The sequence below is a fragment of the Lampris incognitus genome, chromosome 6 (genome assembly GCF_029633865.1).
Source record: "Lampris incognitus isolate fLamInc1 chromosome 6, fLamInc1.hap2, whole genome shotgun sequence".
NCBI classification, from domain to species: domain Eukaryota; kingdom Metazoa; phylum Chordata; class Actinopteri; order Lampriformes; family Lampridae; genus Lampris; species Lampris incognitus.
In genome coordinates, this window is record NC_079216.1 from 3985520 (window position 1) to 4012784 (window position 27265).

At 45.4% G+C, this 27265-nt stretch overlaps 1 protein-coding gene across 1 annotated transcript; it reads right to left on the reverse strand.

Moving 5' to 3' along the window:
- LOC130113801 (ornithine decarboxylase antizyme 2-like) lies at window positions 1–26973 on the reverse strand. The gene is given in 6 exon segments (XM_056281441.1): window positions 1–2047; window positions 3582–3667; window positions 4664–4836; window positions 7546–7626; window positions 7628–7694; window positions 26771–26973. Coding segments are annotated over 6 exon segments (648 nt in total). The 5' UTR covers window positions 26881–26973; the 3' UTR covers window positions 1–1916.
- Between the last annotated feature and the right edge of the window lie 292 nt (window positions 26974–27265).

The window sequence follows — 27265 nt, forward strand, 5'->3', positions numbered from 1 at the left end:
GATGTCTTAACTTTTATTTCTGCCCCCCACCCGAGACACATTTCCAGAGTTTTACAAACCAGTGGATTATTAAACGGTTGCTTAACTACATCACTGTAAACAAAAAAACCCTAAGCTATCACAAAAAAATGTAATATACATAAAAATATATCTCTGAAAAGATTAATAACTTGGAATTTCCTGACAGCTTATAGTCACGGCTCAATCAGTAGCAACAGATTCATCATCAACACATGCAAACTACAGAACCAACACCCTGACGGCTCCGGTCCGGCCCACGGCGACCCGTGTGTATGCTCGGCCTGGGGAATGTAAATTCATATTGCTCTTCAAACCCTACTGGTTCAAGATGCTCAGACTTCAAGACGGTTAAGTTTCAGAAAACGTCAGGGTGGCTTGAAGCAACGGGATGTTAATACACACAGATCTCTTTGGCGGCTTGTTTAAATTCCCAAAAAATGATACAACAAATGCTGCTGGCAAAATCCAATCTGTGCAGGATTATCTGGCGCTCTGAGCCGTCTGCAGACAAACAAGTGAAGTGCTTTTAATGCGTCTGTGTGGGCGTTCCTGTGTTTCCATGTAGAAGAACGTGATCAGATGACACCTTCCCCTGTAAGACTGCAGTAAAACAACATTGCACTCTTCTCTTCTTAGGCACAAAAGCCCCTTTTCCACCTCCCAGTCTAGTTTAGAGGGCAGAAATATAAGGGATGAAGCTAAAAGATGATTTCTGCTGAACATCTGTGAAGTCGTCCTGGTGGGTTGGTGGAGCTGGCACACTTCTCCTAAACCAGAACACCTCCACTACAGTATCTAGAAGTGAACCAAACTCTCAACTCCCCGCTAACTGAAGTGGGATGAGAAACAGCATGTAAAAAGTTATTTATCCTCCTGTCAACAGCCCCGAATGATCAGACCTGGCCAACACATGGTCCAGATGTGTTTGAGGACCACTGGCTTCGTCAGGTCCTCATGTACCGGCAGTCCTGCTGGTTTTCTATTAGAACAGGTGGGTCATTCCATTCAGCTGTGGTTCAGGTGTGAAACCTCCCCGGCTGGAGGCGGAATAACAACAGGTGAATGGGGAATGATCCACCCGTTCTCACAGAAAACCAGCAGGACTGCCGGTAAATCAGGACCTGAGGAAGACCTACTGGTTTAAGCCAAGAAGAGCTGAGACATTCAACTTGAGAACTGGAACTTCATTTGGACTTTTCAGGATTTTGTCACATTATCAAATCTCGTGGGTCACACAAACTACATCATTTTAAGCAAAAAGGAAAAAGAGGTGAAGAAAACGAGCTGGGGGCTGAAACATCCAGGGAGCGGCGCGTGATGGAATGATGGCTTTGATCACTTTCAACAACAGCAGAATATTGACCCCAAAAAAAACACACACTTTTACATAACAGCAACAGATCAGCCTTTCACCCAATTCTGTTATGAAGCACAAAACAGTGAACAATCTTCATGACCAAACTTGTGATAATATCCCTTAAGGATTCCCCATTAGACTCCTCTTTGTGTCAGAGGTTCATCATTTAACAAAGTCTCTCTGTGACAGGTGGAGAGGAGGTGAAGGTAAAAAAAAAAAACGCCTGCAGAACAAGAAAACAGTCGTGTTTCTGAGGAACACAACGCCAACAGGAAGGAGACACACACACACAAACACACATATCCGACGGGAGTGGCCGCCTCGCCGTGGAGATGCAATTGCCCCCCACCCACACAAATACCCCTTTGTTTAATCAGGGGTCCGACAGAAAAAGAGAGAGAGCTCCCAGTATGGACTGGAGAGTCAGGGAAGGGCAACTTTGTGTCCATCACCTGAAAAAGGGGGCAGGAGGAGGTGCTGGGATGCAGGTGGAGGTGGGTTGAGATATTTCTTTGTTTTTTTTGGGGGGGGGGGGGGTTCACTCCTCATCAGAGCTGCTGTTGTCCAGAGAATAGACCATGAAGACCAGATCGGGCCGGGCCGGGACCAGAGGGTTCCCTGGCTTTACCACCTCGAAGCCCATGTAGTGGAAAGTCCTGATGATGGACACTGATGACAAAAAGCAGAAGACGACTTTGGTTAGACAGGAACCTCCAACGCTGTGCTGGAGACAAAGCTACACACAATTCATCTTAAATTATCCCGTATCAGGACGTCATGTTCCCACAAATAAGCCTGTAATGATGCGATAACGAAGTCTTTAAAATACAGTTAGCTGCATCTGAACGTTAGCCTCACCGTAAGCAGCCTGAATCTCACAAACTCAGCTCACTACAAGGTACTGGTCTGGAGAGGATCCACTGACAATCGATTGTGCCTGGCAGAAACGCATCGGACCAATCAGAGAACTACGTGGAGTGGTTTACAAGACAACGAGCAGCGGCACTAAATATGAGCTAGACGTTTCAGAACGCAGGCAAATAACCACGCCCAGTATGCTGCGCCGCTGACCACTGTTGTCCTTTGAATGAATGGTTTTCTATGGGACAAGGGAACTCCTGGTTAAAAAGGCATCTCGTTTCTCACTCCTTGTTTGGCTTGGTTAATTCATGCCCCTCCAAGTAAGTACAGTCACTTTTACACAAAAACTCTTCTGATCTCTAAACTATTGTGAATTTCAGGTTAAACCAGGAAGTGACACTCATGAGCATGCACAGTTGGAGGTTGAAGATGGCGCCCAAACATGCTGTTAACAGCGCTTCTTTGATTGACATTTGAGTCCACCAATGATGAGTCTTCGTTTGACTGCACAAAGCATTCCCGCCTTCACCAGTCTAACCAAATGCACCAAAACTATTCACCGGGGTTTAATGGGACATGAGACCTCCTCCTTTTGTATCTCATTTCTTTGGTGCAGTATTTTGAAAATTACAACAATGGCTACATTAGGAAAGGTTAGTGTTGATGCTGTTAAAATAATTATCAAAAACATTCACAAAAATAACAAGAACAGCATACACTGTACAAACATAATTCTATCTACATGGCTGTCCTGCTTAGCAGTAGCGGTGTTTATTAGCGCACAAGTTTGCTTGGAAATGTGTCACTCTGCTTCGACGTCATGTGGTTTGCAGCTCTGAACTATTAAAGGATTATCCAAATCACTTGGAAAGCAATGCTGGTCCCTGCCCACTGACGACCCCCCACACAAAACCGAATGCTATTGAGCTTTGAACCACAATGAGAGAAGTAAAATGTGTTGGCTAGCTTTTTGAAGCTTCCTGAACATCGATATGTGTTAAATAGAGCGCTTCCATTACACCTGACCAATCACAACCTGAGTGTTCCCATGTGACCAAAACAGAAGCAGTGGGCAAGAAAGAGCCAGAAAGAAAGAAATAAACAGGTGGAGATGAGTAAAGTGAAGGAATGGATAGGACCAGTGTTATAAATGACAAATGTGAAATGAAGACATTTCGTTTCCTAAAACTCTAACTACTAATATTGATTCATAATCGCAACACTTAGTGAAATAATCAGGAGCATCATTCCTGTGATAATAATACCAATAATAATAACAATAACCATGCAGACAACATCAGGGAAGTTTACGCAGGTCATCATTCTCAGAAAAACAACTTACGTCGATCCTCTCTGTTTTTATCAAACCAGAGAAACACGTAGTCGACTTTCAGCTTCTCCTCAGCGAACTCCAAGAGAGCAGTGAGCCTAGAGACAAACAGAGGGAGCGAGAGATGGACGCTGAAGCTTTCCTTTTTGTTCTGTACATAAGCAGACATCTTTACATAATGATGTGGTTTCAGCTGCAGCTCTGAGTCAAGGTGACCCATCCTGACACAGCATCACGCTTAGACGGCAGTGGAAGCAAACCGATAAGCATCTCCTTTAATTCCTGACACGGCAGCACCCTGAGAACACTACTATTCTATTATTAGAGTCCTCTAAATAGTTCAGATCTGCACCGGGTCAGACACTGTCTGAACTGCTCTCAGATCAGATTTACTGCAGTTTGATTTTAATTCATCTTGATGCACTGGTTCATTGATTGATTCCTTCATTCATTCGTTTATTTATTCACTGTTTATTTATACATTTAAGCACAGGATGTGAACCAACAGTTCCCTGTGTGGTGATGCAGCTTGAAACGTCAAGGTAAAATATGTAAGTTTACCTAAATAAATAAAATAAACACACCCATGGGAATTCTATGATTACGCTAATCAAAGTATTGCTTTCCCTGAGAAAAAAGGTAAACATCTATTTTTGTGTTTTAAAAAAATTGTCATCCCTACAAAATCTGTTATGTTGTGAATTCAACACAACAGCAGCACCAACGTGGGAATAAACACCTTGGCAGACAACTAAATTTGGATCCATCCAAACTAAGGACTGTAACTGGCTGCTTAGCATAGTCATACAACTCATGTGTATATTATTTTTATCAATTTTTTTTTGTTTAAGTAGTACCTGAAGTTTAAGTAGTACCTTTCACACAGAGGAACAGTTTACATTTTAAAAAGCAAACAAACTAATTCACTGCTGGCTAAGATGAATGATGAAACGAGGATGTTGGTGTGGGGTGCGGCAGGGATCGCCCGTTCGTCTGATGCAGTTTGTGTTATGATCTTTTTATGGTGAAACCCTCATCAGGTATCAGCCGACAGAGTTTTTACAGCACTGGGTTCGGGACCAGATTCAACTTACCCCTCTTTGCTTCCCTCCATCAGCGGCCCGGCGGGGATCTCCAGGAAGAGGCCATCAGCTGACAGGGCTGTATCCCAGCATGCTGAGCGATGCTCATTGAGCTGGTAGTTGAAACGCAGGAGAGGAGGATTCCCACCAACTGAAGCGATCTGAGTCACCGACAACCTCTGATCCTGAGGAGAGAGATTCATTCACAGGGTTAAAAGACATCCTCAATGCCTGCTACACTTCTAATGAATCCTGGTTTCAACATCGCACAGAAGTTTGTTGTATCGTTTCCTTTGAGGAGGTCCATTTTCATAAATTGTGATTTTTATAATACTAATACATTTATTTATATCGCATCTTTCTAAAGAACATTAAAAGGCACCTCACACAACAGGATAAAATAATGCACATAGTCAAGATAGAAAAAATAAAATAGAATACAAATAGGACACAATGCCAGATCCACTCCACAGAACAAGGTAAAACATGGTCAGGATAAAGTCACAAGAGCATAATTAAAACAAGGCGAATTAGAGCCGATAAAACAAGGACTATGATGAAATAATTAAAATAAGGTGATGAAAGAAAAATGTAAAAAAAAAAATCATTAAAAATGTGAAATTATAAAAGTATACGATAAGTACAATATAAAAAATAATAAATAAATGAATATTGGCCAACAATGAATTTACTACAAAAAAGCCTTCCTGTAAAAGTACGTTTTAAGAAGTGATTTGAAAGAAAGCAGTGAGGTTGCTAGCCTAATTTCCTCAGGGAGGGAGTTCCAGAGCTGTGGGGCTCTTACAGAAAACATCCCTTACTAAAGAGGCTGGCTGAGAGAACACTTAAAAAGGACCTGCCTTAGGAGCACAGGCAGTAATTGGGCCCATGGGTAGTGAGTAAATCAGTGACATATATAGGAGTGAGGCCATGTAGGGCTTTAAAAGTAAATGGAAAAAGTTTAAAATCCATCCTGTACCTAACAGGTAGCCAGTGAAGCATTGTTAGAATAGGAGTGATGTGTTTATGTCTCTTGGAATTTGTTAACAGTCTGGCAGCTGAGTTTTGGACGAGCTGGAGGTGGGAGATGGACTTTTGACTGAGCCCTGAATACAGGGAGTTACAATAATCCAGATGTGATGTGATGAATGCATGGATGACTCTTTCAAGGTCCGTTTGAGATAGAAAATGTTTAACTTTTGTGATGTTCCTAATTTGGAGAAAGCAAGACTGAACTACCTTGGTGCTTTGTGTGTCAAAACGGAGCTTGGAGTCAAAAAAGAAACCCAAATTGTGGGCAGAGTGCTTAACATTGGAGGACAAGTTCCCTAGACTCTTTTCCAGGTCACCAGTTAGGTTAGGGGCGCTGAATAAAAGGACCTCGGATTTGGACTCATTGAGCCGGATTTTTAACTTCATTTACTGATGCAGAACTCATACTGACATGCTTTTGCCAGTGTGATGAATTAACTGGACTTTTACATGAAGAATATTAACGGGCCTCCATTAGGAATGTGTAAAAGCAGTTGAGTGAAGCATGAATTTTGGTCAATGTGTGACACGGACCACGTTCAGGTAAATCAGTTATTGAAACAGCCTGAAGGAAGGAGGAGGATGAGTGTTTATTAGCATTGCTCAGTTAGGGAGGGGCAATATGATCCAGAAAAGGCCAGTGTGGGTGCAGGTGTTTGTTCCAACCAAGCACTTACACACCTGAGTCTACAAATCAAGGTCCTTAGCAAAGACTATTGGTTGAGTAACAGAATCCGGTGTGTAACTAAAGACCTGCAACCACACCGGCCCTTTCTGGATCATATTGCCCATCCCTGGCTGAGGTGATGTGTTTCTATAGACAGGCGAGCCTCTCAATCTCTAATCTCCACCAGGACTATCAGTGCATGCTCCACACATGTGGTGTGCAGCATGCACACAGGCAAACACACACACGTCTCAGCTGGATGTTTCCGCATGAGAGAAAAGAGCTGGGGCATCCGGGTAGCATAGTGGTCTATTCCGCTGAGGATAAATTAGGGAGAAAAAGGGGGGGAAAATAACGAAACTCTATCTTCTTTTGTTAATGAGAATAAGAATGCAAATTATAAAAAAAAAGAAGTTGGGTTGGGGGGGGGTCCCCTCCTTTTCTCCCCAATTGTACTCGTCCAATTACCCCACTCTTCCGAGCCATCCTGGTTGCTGCTCTACCCCCTCTGCCGATCCAGGGAGGGCTGCAGACTACCATGTTTCCTCCAATACATTTGGAGTCACCAGCTGCTTCTTTTCACCTGACATTGAGGAGTTTCACCAGGGAGACGTAGCGCGTGGGAGGATCACGTTATTCCCCCCAGTGCCCCCTCCCCCTCGAACAGGTGCCTCAACCGACAAGAGGAGGCGCTAGTGCAGCGGCCAGGATACATGTCCACATCTGGCTTCCCATCCGCAGACATGGCTAATTGCGTCTGTAGGGACACCCGACCAAGCCGGAGGTAAGACGGGGATTTGAACCAGCGATCCCCATGTTGGCAGGCAATGCAATAGACTGCTACACTACCCAGTCGCCCTTAAAACATTTTTTTTAATGTCTCTGCTGACACAAGAGCCATCAATTGATATGGAATTACTAAAATTAAATCATACCACTGGCTAATTCATTGAACAGAAATGGTGTCTTAAATATTGATCTTTTGAAATGGCTGCTGTGGGTAACAGTTCTGGTTAGAGTTACTGAAGGTGTTAAAGATAGCAGATGTCAAGAAAAGTTGTATGTATCCAATAATTTTTTATATTAATTAGTTATGTTTGCCTTGATTTGTCATCATTCACACCTCTGAACACAAGAGGGCAGGATTCAGCTACAACACACCCTTTAACACTGTGGATGGCAGCAGTTCTCTCACCTTGTGAAGCAACACTCCGAGAGAGTGATCCCTGACAGTCCCTCGCCCACCCGGGATCTTCAGCTGTGGGTGAGGGGCATCAGGAGCACCACAGAGGCCCCGGGGCCCAAGGGCTGGAGCAGTGAAGCCTGGACCCAACTAACCGGGAACTGGGCAGAGAAAAAGAGAGGTATTTTTAAAGAGGAACCGCACACTTCAACATTTTTATTTAGCTGTAAACTAAATAAGACTACTGTGACGACTCATCATTGCAGTTGTTGATATTGAAATTTCTTATCAAATTTATAAAAACCGGCATTTCATGGGTTGAAAATGGCTCAACACGGAATCTACTGTTTTAAATCAGCCCTAAAACTAGCAAGGCCAACGCTGACTTTAAAGAGTCAACTGGTTGGTACTAATCTACATCATGAAATTTATATATATATAAAAAAGAATGTTAACGCCCTCTAATCAGAGGTGGGCAACCCACCTCCCACAGCCTCTGCCCTTGAGTGCGAGTCTCTGAAACCTTACTCATTTTATATATCAGCATATATACATTTTCAAATCAGCATATATATTTTTCAATCAGCATATACATTTTCAAATATATGCTGATCGAGGCTCATCGTTCACAGGAGTTCACGCTATTGTTTTGCTAGCCTCGCTAACCTTGCACCTTTATTACATTTTCTACAGACTGTTTGAATTTCTCTCAATTTGCAACAAAGAAGGTTGAATCAGTTCATCTGGACACGTTAAGTGACAGATACGTTTCATCGCTAAACTAAGTGACCGCTTCAGTCTCAACTGACTGCAGGTGTCCCCACCCTTACAAACAATACAGTGGTATAACGACCAGTTTCATATGCAAATATGGGTGTGACCATTAACTGGAATTACAAAGGCCATGTGTACTATTCACAGAGGATTTGGGAATGTTTGCAATCACAGAAGTATGATAGTGACAGATGTACTCTTAGCCCCCCCCCCCCCCAATTTACAGTTATATTATTTCATCATTTTCAATTTTGGCGCTATGGTTGGGACTTGTGCTTTTGACGACTATAGAAACACCATTGGACCCCTGGGTCGGTTGGGCTGAGATGTGAAGCAGGCCTGGGCTCACGCCGCTGCTGGGGGAGCAGTAACCCCGTCCCCCACCTCTCTCCACTGCCGGAAAGCACAGTGTGCGGCCCGTGTCATGGGGCCCCTTTCCATCTGCGGCGCATTCGCGTCATGGCAGTCGAGGCGGGGTGTCTTTGGGGGGTGCGGACACCATGCTGGAAGGCGGACTGGTGGAGGGGACCAGGTATGGCAGTGTAGCATAGAGCGCAATTATGATCACATACGACAGACTATACAACCTTATAAACAAACTGGCCTTTATGTAAGAAACCTGAACAAAATAGTTGTTCTTAAAGCGACAGTAGACAACTTTTTTTTGCTTTAATTTATCATTATGAAGTAAATGTTGATTGAACAGTGTAATGGTTAAAGAATAATGACCCTGGCGTTTAGACTGGTTCCCTCTAAGCCTCACTTTCACTGTGCAATTCTTTTTTTTTTTGGACCCCCCCCCCCTTTTCTCCCCAACTGTTCCCAGCCAATTACCACCCTTTTCCGAGCCATCCTGGTTGCTACTCCACCCCCTCTGCAGACTACCACATGCCTCCTCTGATACATGTGGATTCACCAGCCGCTTCTTTTCACCTGACAGTGAGGAGATTTGCCAGGGGCACGTAGGAGGATCACGCTATTCCCCCCCATTTCCCCCTTCCCCCCGAACAGGCGCCCCGACCGACCAGAGGAGGCACTAGTACAGTGACCAGGACACATACCAACATCCGGCTTCTCACCCACAGACACGGCCAATCGTGTCCGCAGGGACACCCGACCAAGTCGGAGGCAACATGGGGATTCGAACCGGCAATCTCCGTGTTGGTAGGCAACAGAACAGACTCCTACGCTACCCGGACATCCCTACACTGTCTAATTCTGTCTGCCACCAGGTGCAATCTCACGGGAAAATTAAGGCTCAATTTACAGCAAAGGAAGTGCATCAACCATTGTGCAACCAAAACAGAAAGAGGATAGAGCTTTTGTTGTCCTTGGTAGCTATCAGTACCCAGTCGTGGAAATGGTGGAACAACCGAAGTGACAGTGGAAACTACCCGGCAAAAGAAAAAACCCCGTTGACTGAGACAAAGAAGGCTAACAGAGAGAGTGATAGAAACAGCTAAAACAGAGGTAAAACAAGAGTGAATCTTGGATGGGCAGTCACTTGATGGCATGAGCTCCGGTGTTGTATTGACCTTCATTTCCCCATTGAGATCAGTTTCCCCCTAGCCAGACCAAAGCATTCGCAAGGAAACACGTTAGCTATAAGTTACGATGAGGTTAAGGTAAGAGTTAGGTTAAGGTAAGCGTTAGGGTGAGGTTGAAGTTGGATTAAGGTTAGGGTTAGGTTAAGGTTAATCAAGTGTCCAGGGGTTGTATCAAACTCTGGCTAGGAGGAAACGGAGTTCGATACAACACCCGGCACTTGAAAGGGTTGGAAACCAACATTCAGTTGGCATTCTTTCTACTGGATCAGTAAGTAACACAACCTGCCAACTTATTAATCTTACTGGATGTTTTACTCTGCCGGTATCATAGCACTGACCTCAGGGTTTCTAGTTCAAGTTGGGATTCTTACGGTTGGTTCTTGCTTTGGACAGTAGCCAGGCTGCTAATAAACAGAAAGCGATCTGGTTGTCTTTGTGACAGCAGCGCAAACAATAAAAAGACAGAAACGTTAGGGGAGGAAAGTTGAAAAGTTGTTTATAGACGCTTTAAATGGGAACAAAATCGATGAATTTTAATGGACATTACTTCCTTGAATACTTACAAGAGAACTTAGCTCTTAAGTATCAAATGCTTTGGATTAATACCGAACACATGAAGTTCTGATAACATCTTTAACAAATATCAAACTACCCTTAAGAAACACACATGCACACTCTACTTTTGCTCGTTTGTTTGCTTTTACCTATTAAATGCACTTAGATCTTTTTCTGTACCGCTTCTACAAAAATTCATTTATAGTATTTACACTTTCAGGGTCTCAGTGCTCTGAAGGATTTTCTGTTTGTCTTCAATTGTTCATCATTCAGGTCTTTTTATTCCTTCACATTTAGTTTTATCAGACTGTCTTAGACTGTTTGACTGGACAATAAATCTAAGATTCTCTACATGTTCTGCCTTTAATGCAAGTTCATCAGCAGATTGCTCCATGGCTGAGGCGTCTTTCTGACGGCATGCTCTTTTTTTCTTTAGTTCATCGATCTCATCACAAAGAGTATTCCTTTTCATGTTCTGTTTTTCTGTTCCTCAAGATGACAGATATTGCTGAGAATGCAGACTGAAGTAAGGCCTTAGTTACCACAAAGTTATCAGTTCCCCCACACTGACCTCAAATGATCACACACAAGACGCTGCGCACTGCAAGTGCTTTCCATCACGTATTCAACCTCCATTTGTCTGCTGACTGAAAGATCTCTCTCCACTGTTGCATTAGGAGTGCCACAACATTCCAGTGTTCCGCAGACCTTCTCCTGCCACTGTTTCATGGAATAGGGTAGTTACCCGGCCTATAGCAGGATTGAAGTCAGTAAAATCGGCAGTCTCACTGATGAACATCCTGTACTGTTTGAGAATATCATCACAATCATTTTCATCTACTCATTTGGTCTCACGTGAGCAGTTTGAGGATTCTTTTCCACTTGTGATAAATGAGTCTATTGCTTGCCATCCTCCTTGGATCTAGGCAATCCATGTTGAGCAAGAGAGTGTACTGTAGTGGAGATTTTTTCCTGTTATTTCCCTACAAGTGTCAGTAAGCACTTTCTGCAATCCATCCTGAACTCCATCTCTCTCTTTTCACTAACCGTCTTTGATGACACAAGTTCCATTAGCCTTTTGTCTGCAGAGAATCCCACATGAACTTTAATTTACTTGCATGGATGAGATTGTTTTTGTGTGTAACATCTATTGACATCAATTTTGATATTGTGTTTGCATTAGCCATCACATCAGGCTTGATAAAATGATCCATAATTGATGTATTAACATTAGAAAGAGCTGCACCCAGAAAAGGAATCATAGGTCTGTCTATTTGATATAGAGTCAAGAAAGGTGCAACTTCTTTTGAAAATGACAAGTGAAAGGCCAACTTTGCAGGCATCAGTCAGTCTGCACCCTTCTTTGACAGTAGAAAGGATTTAGTTCCGGGGGTGGAGGAATTTGCCTGCCTCTACTGCATTCACATATTTCTTCCAAGTCTGGCAATATCTTGATCATTCTCTCTGTAACTGGGACATTCTCTTATCTATTTTGTTTTACAGAATTTGAGTGGCATAAGAGGAGACGTTTCACCAACAACCTTGCAATAATCCTCTCTTCAGGCAGGGGAATCTTACAGTAGCCAATAAGCATTACTTAAGTACTGGTCCACATTCCATTCCACCTTTTTTAAATGCTCCTTGTAAAGTATGTAGGTCACAGCTACTCACATTTAGTGACACAGTATTGACATCTCGTTCAAGCTCAGTTTGTATAAGGTCTTGGAATTTAAAATTAACATGAGGTCCATCCGTTGAAAGCTGTACTAGACATTTGTAATTTAACCCCTCTGTCGACTTGTGGAAGACCTCCACCATGTCCTCTGCTATGGCATGGCCCATAAATTCAGAAGTGAAGCAGCATGTAGCTACAGCATCATTGTCCCAAAATCTTGAATGAACGTCCATTTGGTTCGTTTGGGTCTTATAATTAAGTTTTAATTAAGTTTCTTTTATAAATCACCTTGGGGAAATTAATTTACTGCAAATTAACCCATCCTTGCTGTGATCTGTGTAGCTAGGAGCAGTGGGCTGCCGTCTTCATGCTGCCTGCGTCCAGGGACCAACTCCAGTTCTTTCCCATTGCCTTGGTCAGGGGCACAGACAGGAGTATAAACCCTAACATGCATGTTTCTTTTTTAATTCAATCTTTCATCAAAAAGCCAAACATATTCATTCTTAAGAGACCTTATGTCATCCATCAGAAGTGACTTGCAGTATGGTACTTTGCCAAAAACAGTTAAATAAGAGGATTTAGTCTCTCCAGATTTAAAGCTGCTGACAATGTCACTATCTGGCAACATTCTTTTGAACAGAGACACTATAAAAGCTAGAAATACTGCCTCACGGTTGTAATCCTCTACCAACCAGTCAAGTTGCAGTGAACAACCATGTCTGTCCATATTTGGACAGGAATTACATGCATTTGTGGCTAAATGTAAGTTATCACTATACTGACATGTATGATTCCAGTTAATAATTCCCAGTGAGAAACATGCTGTCTTCACTTAGAGACTATTTTTACAGAGGAGTACAGAGGACTGATAGAGAGCTTCGTCACATGGTTCAACAATAAATCACCTGAAGCTCAATATCAGCAAAACCAATGAGCTTGTGATGGACTACCAGAGGAAACAGGAGGCCCACTGTCCTGGTTGTCACCCAGAGAGAGGAAGTGAAGAGGGTGGACTTGTATTGTAACCGTGTACAGACCACCTAGCTCCTCAATGATTCTGTTCCTCAACACATTTAACAACTTAATACAGTTATTCAGTGCGCCTGGCAAGCCATCAACAATTGTTGGAGACTATGACCTTGACCTCCTCACTGAGCACCACACTGCGCTCAACCAATGAAAAGACATGGCTTTCAACAGCATGTGAAATTCCCAACTCATAACAGTGATTCCTTACTAGATCATGAGTACAGCAACCAAAATAATCCATGTATGGCAAACTGCTTCCTACTACAGTGATCACTCCAGTATTTCAGCCCTGGCTCTGCACCCATTCACCACAACATCGTTTTCTCAGCTACAGTGGTAAGCAAACCTCCCTATACAAGTGTATTTGGAAAACTATTCCTTTTGTTGTTGTCTAGCTTGTTATTCACCGTCTTTCCCCTTGCCTCAGCTTTGTTGTTCTTTTTATGCGGTATGTCCATTAGTGTGTAAATTCATTGACAGAAACAAGAAACAGTCAAATTCCTTGTACGTGTTCACATGCTTGGCCAATAAATCTCATTCTAATAGAACACAAAGTTGTAGCCATGACAGTAGACAATGTTTCAGAAATGGATGTTGCTGCAAAGAAGCTACAAATTGTAAAATGTGGATGCTTCACACACATCTTCAACCTGCCAGCACATATGCTCTGTACAATCACCGCTGTTTCAACGCTGGCACCCAGGATTAGCGTTGCACAGTATCGCACCAAATGTGAAATGTAGTCACAATATCCCCTCCTGTTCCTGAGTTATGGCATTGAATAATGGCCAGATAAATATTTTTGCAGAATATTACAATGTCACAGTGAAGTTGACCTTTGACCTTTTGGATATAAAGTCAATGGTCTACGAGATCGAAGATGGCGCCGTACTATGGCATCTCACTACGAGCTACTCTTGCTTTGTCATTTGCTTTTTTTTGTGTTATACGTTGCTTTTGTTGCACAAAACACATCTCGCACAATTAGCTATGATCACCGGACTTTACTGGACACAAGATCAGATGTTCCCAATAGCTGGAAGCCGTGGGACGTGCCGAGAGAGATAAACTACAACAAACAGGTACCACCATGGAGTAATGGCCGCAGACAGCGCTGCCAGAGGTGAGGCAAAAGAGGTGGCACCCTGGTGAGGCTCTGACAGTGTCTTACCCGGCCCCAATTCCCAGCATACTGCTTTCTAATGTCCAGTTCCTCGACAACAAGCTGGATGAACTTCATTGCCGAATAATCTGTCAAAGGGACATGGACTGCTGTGTGTTAAGCTTTACAGAGACTTGGCCGGGCCCTAATACATCTGATAGAGCTACACAACCAGAGGGTTTTTCTGTGCACCGCATGGACTGTTCTGTGATGACTACTGGCAAGATAAAAGGAGGTGGCGTATGCTTCTGTTAATTTATGGTGCACTGATGTGGAAATAGTTTCTCAGTCTTGTTCACCAGTGTTGGAACAACTAAAAATAAGGTGCAGACCATTCTATCTCCCAAGGAAATTCCCCTGTATGTTGTTTACTGCTGTCTAAATACAGCCACAAGCTACTGCCACAGTAGCGCTGGACCAACTGTATGGAGCCATTAGCAGACAGGAGAATTTGCACCCTTAGGCCACTGTAATCTGAAATCTGTGCTACCAAAAATGTACTTAAATGTCACCTGCCCAATCAGAGGCAATAAGAGTCTTGACCACCATTACTTCACAGTAAGGCAGCTTACAGGTCTATCCCATGACCTCATTTTGGAAAATCCAACCAAGTGTCAGTGCTCTTGCTTCCTACCTAAAAGCAGAAAGTGAAGTGTGCACAGTCCACTGTGAGGACAGTATGGTGCTGGACTACAGAAAAAGAATTCAAACTTCAGGGATGTTTTGAATCAACAGACTGGTCAATCTTTAAGGACTAAGCCTCGAGTCTGGATGAGTTTGCTGAATCGGGGACTGGCTATGTTAGATTCTGTGTAGTTAACTGTATCTCAGTACAGTCTATTCGCTCCTACCCCAACCATGGATTAACAGCAACAGTCGCCTGAGGTTAAGAGAGCATACCACTGCTGTTACATTGAAGGACAAGGAATGCTACAAAAATAAAAAAAATCCAGGTACGACTTGAGGAGAGCCATAAAAGCTGCTAAAAAAACAATATAGGGACAAACTGGAAAATGACTACAGTGGCTGTGACTCACAGCACATGTGGAGGGGGCTGCAGGTGATTACGGACTATAAATCTAAACCCAGTGTGCCCATCAACATCTCTGCCTCTCTCCTGAATTATCTTAACAACTTTTACGCCCGCTTCAAAGCTCACAACTTGGACCCAGTGACAGCAGCACAGAGCCCACCCGATGACTCGATCTACAGGTGACAGGGGCTAATGTGTATAACACTTTTAAAAGGGTTAAGGCTCGTAAAGCTGCTGGCCCAGACAGCATCCCTTACCGTGTCCTCAAGGCATGTTACACTCAGCTATCTCAGGTTTTTATAGACATTTTTAACTCGTCCCTGGGATTTTGTGTGGTTCCACTGTTCTAAGAAAACTACCATTGTGTCTGTACCTAGAAAATTCCTGTCTCTAGCCTTAATGATTACTAACCTGTTGCTTTGACCTGTTATTATGAAGTGCCTGGAAACATTCCTGTTACCCTTGTCCCATTACAATTTGCCTACTGTTCCAACAGATCTGTAGATGATACTATCTCACCTGCTTTAGTACACCTTGAAAAGAAAAATACCTACTTAAAAATGTTGTTTATTGATTACAGCTCTGCTTTTAATACAACTCATGTTGAAACTCAGAGGTCTTGGGCTGTGGGAAACCCCATCTGTAACTGGCTAATGATTTCCTGACAGGCAGGCCCCAGACTGTGAGAATAGGTAAAACATACTCATCTATATTAGTTCTCAGAACAGGCGCATGTCAGGGCTGCCGTCTCAGTCCCCTATTGTACAGTCTGTTTACATACGACCGTGTTGCCAAATATGACGATAACAGCATCATGACATTCACAGATGACACAGTGATCGTAATAATAAGCGACGGTGATGATAGGGCCTATAGGAGGGAAGTGGAACATTTGACCATATGGTGCTATGATAATAGCCTCTTTCTAAATGTCAAGACAAAAGAAATCATTGCTGACTTTAGAAAGATCAGAGAAAATCACATTTCCATTTTCACTAATGGATCATCTGTTGAAATTGGGGACAGTTTCAGATTTTTGGTTTACACATCACAGACACCCTCATAGTCTCTCAACATCAACTGCATCCTGAACAAGACACAGCAGAGACTATTTTCTGAAGCGTCTCAAGAGTTTTGGTATGAACATCAAAACTATGAACTTTTGTCACAGTACCATGGAGTGTGTCTTGACAGGCTGTATCAGTGTGGTTTGGTAACCTGACTGCAGACTGCTTCGAAGAACGGTAAAGACAGCAGCAAAAATCACCGACATGGAACTACCACAAATTGATAATATTTACACCACTCGCTGCAAAAGGAAAGCCCAAAACATCATTAAGGACACCAGCCACCCCACTCATGTTCTGTTCACGCTCCTTCCATCTAAAAAAAACACTACCAGAGCATCAAATCACACACCACCCATCTCAGTAATAGTTTCTTTCCACAGGCAGTCAGGTCGCTGAACAGCTGACGCACCCATATTGCATTACACTGTTATGCTACCATTTGATAGCCTCATTTCAATGGCCTAGTTAATCTTTTTAATTACACCTATTTGGTTGATTCAAACATTAAATAACAGTTAATTTACACAAATCTATGCGTTTCTGTGATACTGTGAAGCAGTAGCGAACCATGGGGCCAAGTGCCAGGCCTTCACTAACGTAATACAATTGCCCTCCTCAACCCCCCCCCCCCCAAATAGGTGTCCTCGTCAACATTTACTGTATTCTACATCATTTACTGTGTTTCTTGAAGAAATTTTCACGTCCGATAAGGAATGCGTGCCGAGTGAAGGAATCCCTTTTAATGGCATATAGCATATAATATACAGAAAGGAATGGGTATAACTCATCACATTCTGTTCTATGTTGCTAGCTAGCTAGCTGTATATCTACCTTGCCACCCAAATAGCAAAATCTGAGGATTTGCATTCATTTCAGTTGCTGGCTAATCACGCAGCAGAAGTAATGCAATGGCTAGCCTGAGAGAGACTGTGGTGGCGCAATCAGAATATTGAAAAGATGAAAGAGAAAATAAAATAAATAATAATGTTTATAAATCTTAAGGCTTCTCTGAAGACCTAGAAGGCCAGAGGGTTCACATTCTAGCATTACTTACTTTCACTACAAACTGCTGACATTTGGTGCTATTCTATGTTGCACATAACACTGGCAGATGCCCCTCTGATTGCGCTGGTATTTAAAGAAATGCAATATATGACTAAATACCGCTTGCAGAGGCTAAGAATTTGTCTAGCATTAACGGTAATTCTCTTACAACCTAATTACCTATATCTTTAATTCTGTCAGTGACCACTAATGCTACCTAACATTCATTCATTCATCTTCAGCTGCTTCTCCGGGGTCGGGTCACAGTGGCAGCAAGTAGGGCACTCCAGATGTCCCTCTCCCCAGCACCGCCCTCCAGCTCCTCCTGGGGCATTCCCAAGGCGTTTCCAGACCAGATTGGACATGTAGCCAACTGGACTCTCCTCCCAGTTGGCCATATCCGGAAAACCTCCAAAGGAAGGAGCCCAGGAGGCCAATATTTTAAGATGAATCCGGAAAGGTCCCGCCCTCAGGCGCTAGGATTGGCCAGATCTGCCTGTCAGTCAACTTTCCAGATTCATCCTAGGAAAAAAAATATTCACTTACCGTACACACACAGTTAAGTTGGTACAGTTAGCTTGGTTGCAAACGTGGCTAATGGCTAACAGTTAGCTAGCAAACGTGGCTAGGTTTAGAGTTGTTGCGCGTTCGCATCGGCCTTGACTGACAGGCAGATCTGGCCAATCCTAGCACCCGAGGGTGGGAACTTTCCGGATTCATCCTAGGAAAAAAATATTCGTGCCCAGGAGGCATCCTAATCAGATGCCTGAACCACCTCAACTGGCTCCTCTCAACGTGAAGGAGCAGTGGCTCTACTCCGAGCTCCCTCCGGATGTCTGAGCTCCTCACCCTATCTCTTAGGCTGAGCCCAGACACCCTACGGAGCAAACTAATTTCAGCCGCTTGTATCCGCGATCTCACACTTTCGGTCACTACCCAAAGCTCATGACCATAGGTGAGGGTTGGAACCAAGACTGACTGGTAAACTGAGAGCTTTGGCTTCCAGCTCAGCTCCCGCTTTACCATAACTACCTAACATAAACTTTGATAATAACCAGCTAGCAAACATTACAGTTACATGCTACTTTGTTCTGATGACATGTACAACCAGTGGGACTCCGTAAGCTTCAAGCACCACAAGATTTAAGCCTCCAGGGTCTTTGCTGTTATTAAGCCGAGATGTGTTCCACTCCTTGTCATACTACTGTCATTGGTACTGGAGGTGGGAGCGGCTTCATTAGCTGACTGCTGTTCTCTTGGCCTAGGCTGCAGTGGAGCAGCGATGGGCACTTGGTTCAAAGAGGATGCTCCTGTCGGCTTCATGCGGGCAGCACGTTTCTTACTGTTTGCGTGGCTGCGAAGGGCTCCCTCTCTCTGACATCTGACAGATCGAGTGTAGTTTTACAAACTTCACATTTAGCTTTTCTGTCATCGACTCTAACACCCAGTCATTGAAGTCAACATTTTGTAACCAAAGCTCTTTAAATTTACATTTTCCTGGTATGTTTGCCTTCGTTAACATGTACAGGAGACTGCATATCTTGATTGAAGTGATTGCCAGTTGTTGATGAGTGGGAAGGAGATAAATGGACACTGAAAAATCAAGCAACCATAACTACTCATGCAATACGGGAAACGCGTGAAATAACCCGATAAAGAAAAATACTGCATGTAAAATATGAAATTTTGACAAATGGCAACTAAAACAAATATGTTACAAACAAAACTCCCTGATATTCCAGCAATTCCATGACCCACGGGAACCCTGCTCATTATTATCAACTCTGCAATCGGTACACTGATCTGTACTACCTGCTCCTCAAAATCAATATATCTTTAGAGTAAAAAGAATCGATCAGACTGTAAATTACATTGAGTTTGCTTTTTCCTTTGGGGCTCGTGCAGGTTTCACAAGAGAGATGGCACCAAGTGTCCTCCATGGCAGACGCCTATTAAGCCTATTAAGGCCCTTTCCAGTAGGCCATTTCACGGACGTTGGCCAAAGTAAAGCGAACGAAACAGAACTGTAAAGTCTTGGAAAGTAGCACACCAACCAGCCTCTGTTGCTCTTCAACAAGAGCATTTACAATTTTATTACGCTGAAATCAACTGGAGCACTTAGAACAAAAAGAAGAGATAATAGCAGCTAATGTACTGTGATTGAACGGAAGAGGTCCAGTACAGCCAGTTGATTTTTACTAATTGTACTGCAACATAAACCACAGTAAAACATATGCAGGGACATGTTTACCATGCAATTATAAATCCCCTGGTAGCGTCGCTTGCTATAATCCCTCATGAAGCTCTTAGAGGGCTGGGTGCGTGAGCTGAGGCGTGACATCGGTGCTATCAAGTGAAGGTAATGGGCGGAACAAAACTGTGAGAGGACTGTCTCGGTAATCCGGTTTGGTCTGGGCCGACAAGCAGAGGTTTTCTTGTATCGGGACCCCAGGGCGGCTGTGGTACCTTTGAACAAAACGCTTCACCCCCAAATTGCCATCTGGACAATAGACAGCAGAACGACTCGTTTTATTGGCCCGACTTTTCCAACAGAAAATGAACGGATGGCACTCTCCTGTGTTACCAGATGCCTGGATCTCCACAACAAACACGCACCATCCAATTGTTTAAAAGAATCACAATCTGGCGTTACGACAGATCAGGGCCCCAACAAACAATTATTTTCATAGTCAATTAAACTGATTCAAAGAAGGTTGAATCAGTTCATCTGGATACAACGTTTATTGACAGATACGTTTCATCACTCCTCTAAGTGACATCTTCAGTCTGAAGATGTCACTTGGCAAAGCTCTCAGTTTACCAGTCAGTCTTGGTTCCAGCCCTCACCTGTGGTCATGAGCTTTGGGTAGTGACCAAAAGGGTGAGATCGCGGATACAAGTGGCTGAAATTAGTTTCCTTCGTAGGGTGTCTGGGCTCAGCCTTAGAGATAGGGTGAGGAGCTCGGACAGCCGAAGGGAGCTCGGAGTAGAGCCTCTGCTCCTTCATGTCGAAAGGAGCCAGCTGAGGTGGTTCGGGCATCTGATTAGGATGCCTCCTAGGCACCTTCCTTTGGAGGTTTTCCGGGCACGGCCAAACGGGAGGAGACCCCGGGGTGGACCCAGAACTCGCTGGAGGGCCTACATGTCCAACCTGGCGTGGGTACGCCTTGGAATCCCCCAGGAGGAGCTGGGGGGCGTTGCTGGGGAGAGAGGTCTGGAGGGCCCTACTTGGCTTGCTGCCACCGCGACCCGACCCCGGAGAAGCGACTGATGATGAATGAATGAATGAATTTCTTCAATTAATTAGTCTGTTAAACATCAAAAATACTGATGAATGCCCATCTTACATTCCCAGAGTCCAAAGTGACATCTTCAAATTGTTTTAGTCTAGGGTGTCCGGGTAGCGTGGCGGTCTATTCTGTTGCCCATCAATATGAGAAATCGTCGGTTCGAATCCCCGCGTTACCCCCAACATGGTCGGGCGTCCCTACAGACACAATTGGCCATGACTGCGGGTGGGAAGCCGGATGTGGGTGTGTCCTGGGCGCTGCACTAGTGCCTCCTCTGGTTGGTTGGGGGGGGACCAGCGTGATCCTCCCACGCACTACGTCCCCCTGGTGAAACTCCTCACTGTCAGGTGAAAAGAAGCAGCTGGCAACTCCACATGTATCGGAGGAGACATGTGGTAGTCTGCAGCCCTCCCCAGCTCGGCAGAAGGGGTGGAGCAGCGACCGGCATGGCTCGGGAGAGTCGGGTAATTGGCCGGATACAATTGGGGAGAAAAAGGGTAAAGAAAAAAAAAACAAAGAAAAAAAAAAAAATTTGTTTTAGTCTGACCAACAGCCAAAGAGAAGTATTCATCTCATAATGACAAATCAGAGGAGGGCAAGCAAATCTTCTGCATTTAAAACTGCAACCATCAAGTGTAGGTATTTTGACTTTAACCACTAAAATGATCAATCGACTATCAAAATTGTAATCAATCAATTTTTAATTTGATGGGCTACTCACTGGGACACACTACAACCCTTTCAAAGTCAAATAAATCTTAATACAGACACACAGTTGTTATATCACAAAACGGATTTCTGTTTATAAAATCAGTTCCAGTATTGGGTAATGTTGAAATATGAGCCGCAGAATGACATTAGTTCACAAGCTGGATTCCTTCCTGTCGGTCCGCTGACATTCACAGTGTTTGACTAGGAAAGCATTTTAGAGTTTATCCAGGCATCACGCTGCACTGAATCTGAGCCAAAGAAAGTAAATAGGCCAGTATCGGGCGAGACTCATGAGTCACCTACACCACACAACAATCCACCTTTACTCATTTAGGCCATTACAAACCTTTATTAACTCCATCAACTATTGGGGGAAGATTATTTCACTTGGAAATCAACCTGGCATTATCTTTTTTTTGGTTTTTTTTTTTCTTTCTCCCAAATTGTATCTGGCCAATTACCCCACTCTCCCGAGGCGTCCCGGTCTCTGCTCCACCCCCTCTGCCGATCCAGGAGGGCTGCAGACCACCACATGCCTCCTCCCATACATGTGGAGTCACAACCCGCTTCTTTTCACCTGACAGTGAGGAGTTTCACCAGGGGGACGTAGCGCGTGGGAGGATCACGCTATTCCCCCCAGTTCCCCCTCCTCCCCGAACAGGCGCCCAGACCGACCAGAGGAGGCGCTAGTGCAGCGACCAGGACACACACACACATCCGGTTTTCCACCTGCAGACACGGCCCATTGTGTCTGTAGGGACGCCTGACCAAGCTGGGGGTATCGAACCAGCGATCCCTGTGTTGGTAGGCAACGGAATAGACCGCCACGCCACCCGGACGCCCATCTGACATTATCTTGATACTGGTCTGATGTTTGATTTTCTAAAAAAAAAGAAGAAAAAGTGAAAATGCGTTGGATGAAACTGAAACAACTTCATCCCTAAAACAAAATGACTCCCATTACTGAGATGAACACAGACTGACTCGTCTCAAACGAGGCAGTTCACCGTTTCCTCTGGAGGCCTCAACTGAACGTCGACGAGCTGCTGAACAAGCGAGGATTTGAGTTTTTCCTGTTCTGCAACTTTCCCACATCGGCAACTCAAACAAATCCGAGCACAACACACCAGGAACCAACAAACGTTCCAACAACTGTGTCGACTGTCTCCTCCCCCCGGCTCTGGAGGAAAGCCGTCCGTCCCACTGCTGGTTCTGGACCAGTCCACAGCGTGGACGTGAGCTGGGTTTTCTGGTTTGACGGGACACAGGGTACCGGAGGACGCACGGCGGGAAACCAGCGTATGACCTGTAAACACGTCTGGAAATAACTCACAGGGGGTCTTTAAAGAGGTTCCAGTTACAGCCCGGCATTTTCAGAGCCGTCTTAATGACAACCAGCCGGCGGTGCTGGGCGAGCTAGAGACAAGAATCTTTTCCACCGAGTCTGTGGTCGTCTGTGTATCTCCCTGATCCAAAACAACAAGTAATGCGTCTTCTGAAGTTGTTTTGCCTCCTTCAGAACTTCTCTTTCTGGCAGAAGACCCGGTTGTGTTTGGTTTTGATATGGAGAGATAAACACAGCACGGCTCTGCAAGGGAACTTAAGAACTTAAAGAGAGGAAGGGAAACTGAATCTTGAAATGCTGCACTTGTTTTTATTCACCAACACTTCAACAAACATGTCCATGACTTTTCTAATCACTTCTTGCTTCTCTTTTCGGTCAACGGTTTGTGCACGTCTGTAACATTTCTTAGTTCGAAGTAGCTCAGAATGGAAGCAGAGCCTCTGGTTTTATGAGAGGAGACCTCGATATTACCTTGCTCCTCCTAGGGGGAAAAACACAAACCCCACCGCTAGCACCACAGTTCCTCCATATCACTTTGATATCAACAATATCACCAATATACAACCAATACTTTTTTTTCTCCTTTGGATCCCCCCCCCCCCTTTTCTGCCCAATGGTATTGTATGCCAATTACCCCACTCTTACGAGTCGTCCCGGTCTCTGCTCCACCCCCTCTGCCGATCCGGAGAGGGCTGGAGACTACCATGTCTTCCCCGATACATGTGGAGTCACCAGCTGCTTCTTTTCACCTGACAGTGAGGAGTTTCACCAGGGGGACGTAGCGCGTGGGAGGATCACACTATTCCCCCCCCGAGCAGGCACCCCGACCCACCAGATGAGGCGCTAGGTCAGTGACCAGGACACATACCCACATCCGGCTTCCCACCCGCAGACACGGCCAATTGTGTCTGTAGGGATGCCCGACCATGCCGGAGGTAACGCAGGGATTCGGACCGGCGATCCCTGAATATTTCTACATTATGTCCAGTATACCCAGCTAACCACAATATAACCAATATCACCTGCTCAGGTCATGTGCCCCACCGGGAGCATGACCGACCGACCGACAAGACAGAACAACAGCCAGAGCTGCTCCTGTTTCTCTGGCTATCTGAGTGAGACCAGCCAGACCTTGATGGAAATGCCAGCTTGTTTTGAAAGGCAACACTCGTCCTCTGACATTTAAAAACACACAAGCACGCACACACACACACACACCTCGCCATTCCATCTTGCCTCTCCAGCAGGGGTCTGCAGGCTGGTAGCTCCAACAGCTCACAGGGTCACACAGAATATGGGTCAGGCTGTTAAAAGGGACTGAGGCAGGTCAGGACTTGAGCACCAACACGCTGTGATTCAGCATCTGTGTGCCAACCTCCCAGTCTCCCTGCGCGGTGTGCGTATAAAAGACCAAACTGGGATGTAGGGATTTTCAAATGTCAACCGTTCCATTGTCACGTTGTTGTTGCTGAGCGGCGAGCGAATAGTTGGAGGTATTTCAGGTGAATTGTTGGAAGGGAGAAGCGGAGCCGGAGCCATTTGGCAGACCGCCCAACACAATAACTCCAAAACAGGAAGTAGTCTGGCAGCTCTTCCAGAACACACGACAAAACTCGACCGATACTAAACACATGTCCCAACCCTCAATATACACAAAGCTGTTTGCCAGATAATTAATAACCTCGAGGCAAGCTTCGTTTCTGAGAGACGAGTAAACAAGAGCGGTGGAGTAAAGTAGTCTGGACTCTCCTCTGGTCTCTGGCTGAGCTGCGTTTTGGAGAAGATACAACGGCGATGTCAGGAAAGGCTCACGTGCCTCCAAGCCCGAGCCAAAACACACACCCTGACCTTTGACCCCTGACCATGAATCTACTGACAAAACTTGGGGGAACTAAGTTCAACCCCTGTCGAGTCAATGATAATTAATTGCTATGGATTTTTAGAAATTGAGAAATAATTAGGATCATCATCAGCAAACGAACATCGATCCCCTTCACCGGCGTTCGGCCCTCCGTACATGTAGCTCCTCTGGTCCATTTACTCATCGGCTTCTTGTAGCTGGTGCAAACGAGCACACTTCCGCAATATGGGGCAACATCTAACTACTCGGACGTGCAAGGACCAGCTTCCCCTGGCATCCGACTGAAACCAGTGGATGGATGTGAGTGGAGGATGGAGAAACGAATTCAACCCTCTGGACAACACATAACCTCTTGACCCTCCACAGCATGGATGTGAGCTGGGTTCAGCCCGCACGGTACAGAAACACAGCTTAGAAGACCCCTGGGCTGTGGCTGTGATGTCTCACAACCTTCCCACAGCCAGGCAAGAGGCAACATGTGTTTAGTGCACAATGCTGTACCCGACACCACCGCTTACACAACCCCATAGGGAGACGGTCCAATCATCATGAGGTGGTGCATCAACAACAAGACATTTTACCGACTCCAGAGGAGATGGCTGCCACATCTGCCGTCAAATGACTATTAAACGGGGGTTAAAACTGCTTTACTTGCACACTTTAAAATAACACGTTAGGCGATTTGGTGCCCGAAGCTTACAACAGCCCAAAATATCCCCCAGAAACTGTTACCAAAGGGGGTATTTAACCGAATTAAAGGGCATTAGTCAGAATAGGTTTTCCAGAGGTGAATAATCGCATCCCTCCGTTGATGCTGCAGACGTGAACCGTGCCAGTGGAGGTGGAACGGTTACGTAAGCGGGCTGATGTAGGCCAAGAAGATCCCCTCAGCTGACAGGAGCTCAAGTCAACGGGTTTAATACAGGAGGACGCATCGATGGAGCTCGGATCAGCACACGGGCGCCGGTTTTTTGCACCACAGGAACAACAAGAGCTCATATGCGCTGTCGTTCTCGGCATCACTCATCCGGGTCCGTCCGGAATCACCCAGACCCGTTCGGATAACGAGGACATGCACAGACAACGCCGCGGGACATCTTCACTTTCATTTCCTCAAACCCTTCGTGTAGGGCTGGTGTGCTGGGGGGGGGGGGGGCTGGCTGGTGTGCTGGGGGGGGGGCTGTAGTGTCGCGAGAGCACGGTACGGCACGGTGTTTCCGTGTTCAGTGACGGACGGGACAGACTCCACTGGCTCCCCTCGTCGGGAGATTCCTGCAGGGTCAACGTAAAAACAGCTTCACCACAACCACGCAGGACAACACGAAATAAGATCCGTGTCCTTCAGCACGTCTGACGACTGGACCTTAAACCCGGCGAAGCTGCAAGACCCCAGTTGCAACTCTTTAGAATAAAGTTGATTCGTGTTGCTTTTTGTAGAACCCAGACCGTACCACAGAACCCAGACAGTACCACAGAACCCAGACCGTACCACAGGAACCAGACCGTACCACAGAACCCAGACAGTACCACAGAACCCAGACCGTACCACAGGAACCAGACCGTACCACAGAACCCAGACTGTACCATACAAACCGGACCGTACCACAGAAGCCAGACCGTACCACAGGAACCAGAACGTACCACAGAACCCAGACCGTACCACAGGAACCAGACCGTACCACAGAACCCAGACCGTACCACAGGAACCAGAACGTACCACAGAACCCAGACCGTACCACAGGAACCAGACCGTAACATACAAACCGGACCGTACCACAGAAACCAGACCGTACCACAGGAACCGGACCGTACCACAGGAACCGGACCGTACCACAGGAGACTCCATATGAAGACTGCAAACTGAGGAAACACACCGACCGTATCTATCACCCATCATCCGTCTAATCTGTGCTCCTATTTGTGCTAACCGGTCCGCCCGCGGTTTAACCCTGCTCCTAGACACCCTGCTCCCGGACACCCTGCTCTTGGACACCCTGCTCCCGGACACCCTGCTCAGGCCGAGTGAGGCGTCGAGGTCTCAGTAAATGACTTTGATGAGAGTGAATGGGCGCTTGACTGATAAATGACCGCGCGGGTGATGAACACAGGGGCAGCTAAGGCGGTGGGAAAATGTCGCCTACCTCTCCTCGGGACTCAGCATGATCGTGTGGCGGAAACGAGGAGCTTCGCGTTCTTTCTGACAACCGAAACAGTGACTGTTGAGTAGAAGCTCCACGGAAAAATGTACCATCCGTAAACAAAAGTCTGTTGGGGGGGTTTTGGTGTGGAGTTAATCCGGCAGCAGTACTTCTGACGGCGCAGCAGGAAGCCGAGGCTAGTTCCAGCAGCGGTCTGCCCGCAGAGCTACGCAGCAGGGCCATTTATCCACCCAGAGGCATTCTGGGTAATCCCAGCAGGAAGTGACGCAGCACCGTTTACAAGTAAACACAAACTGAAACCCGTTTCTCGCTGGACAGGGCTCAAGTTTCGTTGACCCATTTTCTTGTTTGTTTACTTTCTATTTTTTAAAGGAATTCTGGTCGGACCGTCTTTGTTTTGTGTCGCTCGTTCACTCGGGAGAAAAACACGATTCACCAGAAACAACCGACGCGCCGGCGGCTCCGCGGGGTTGCGCG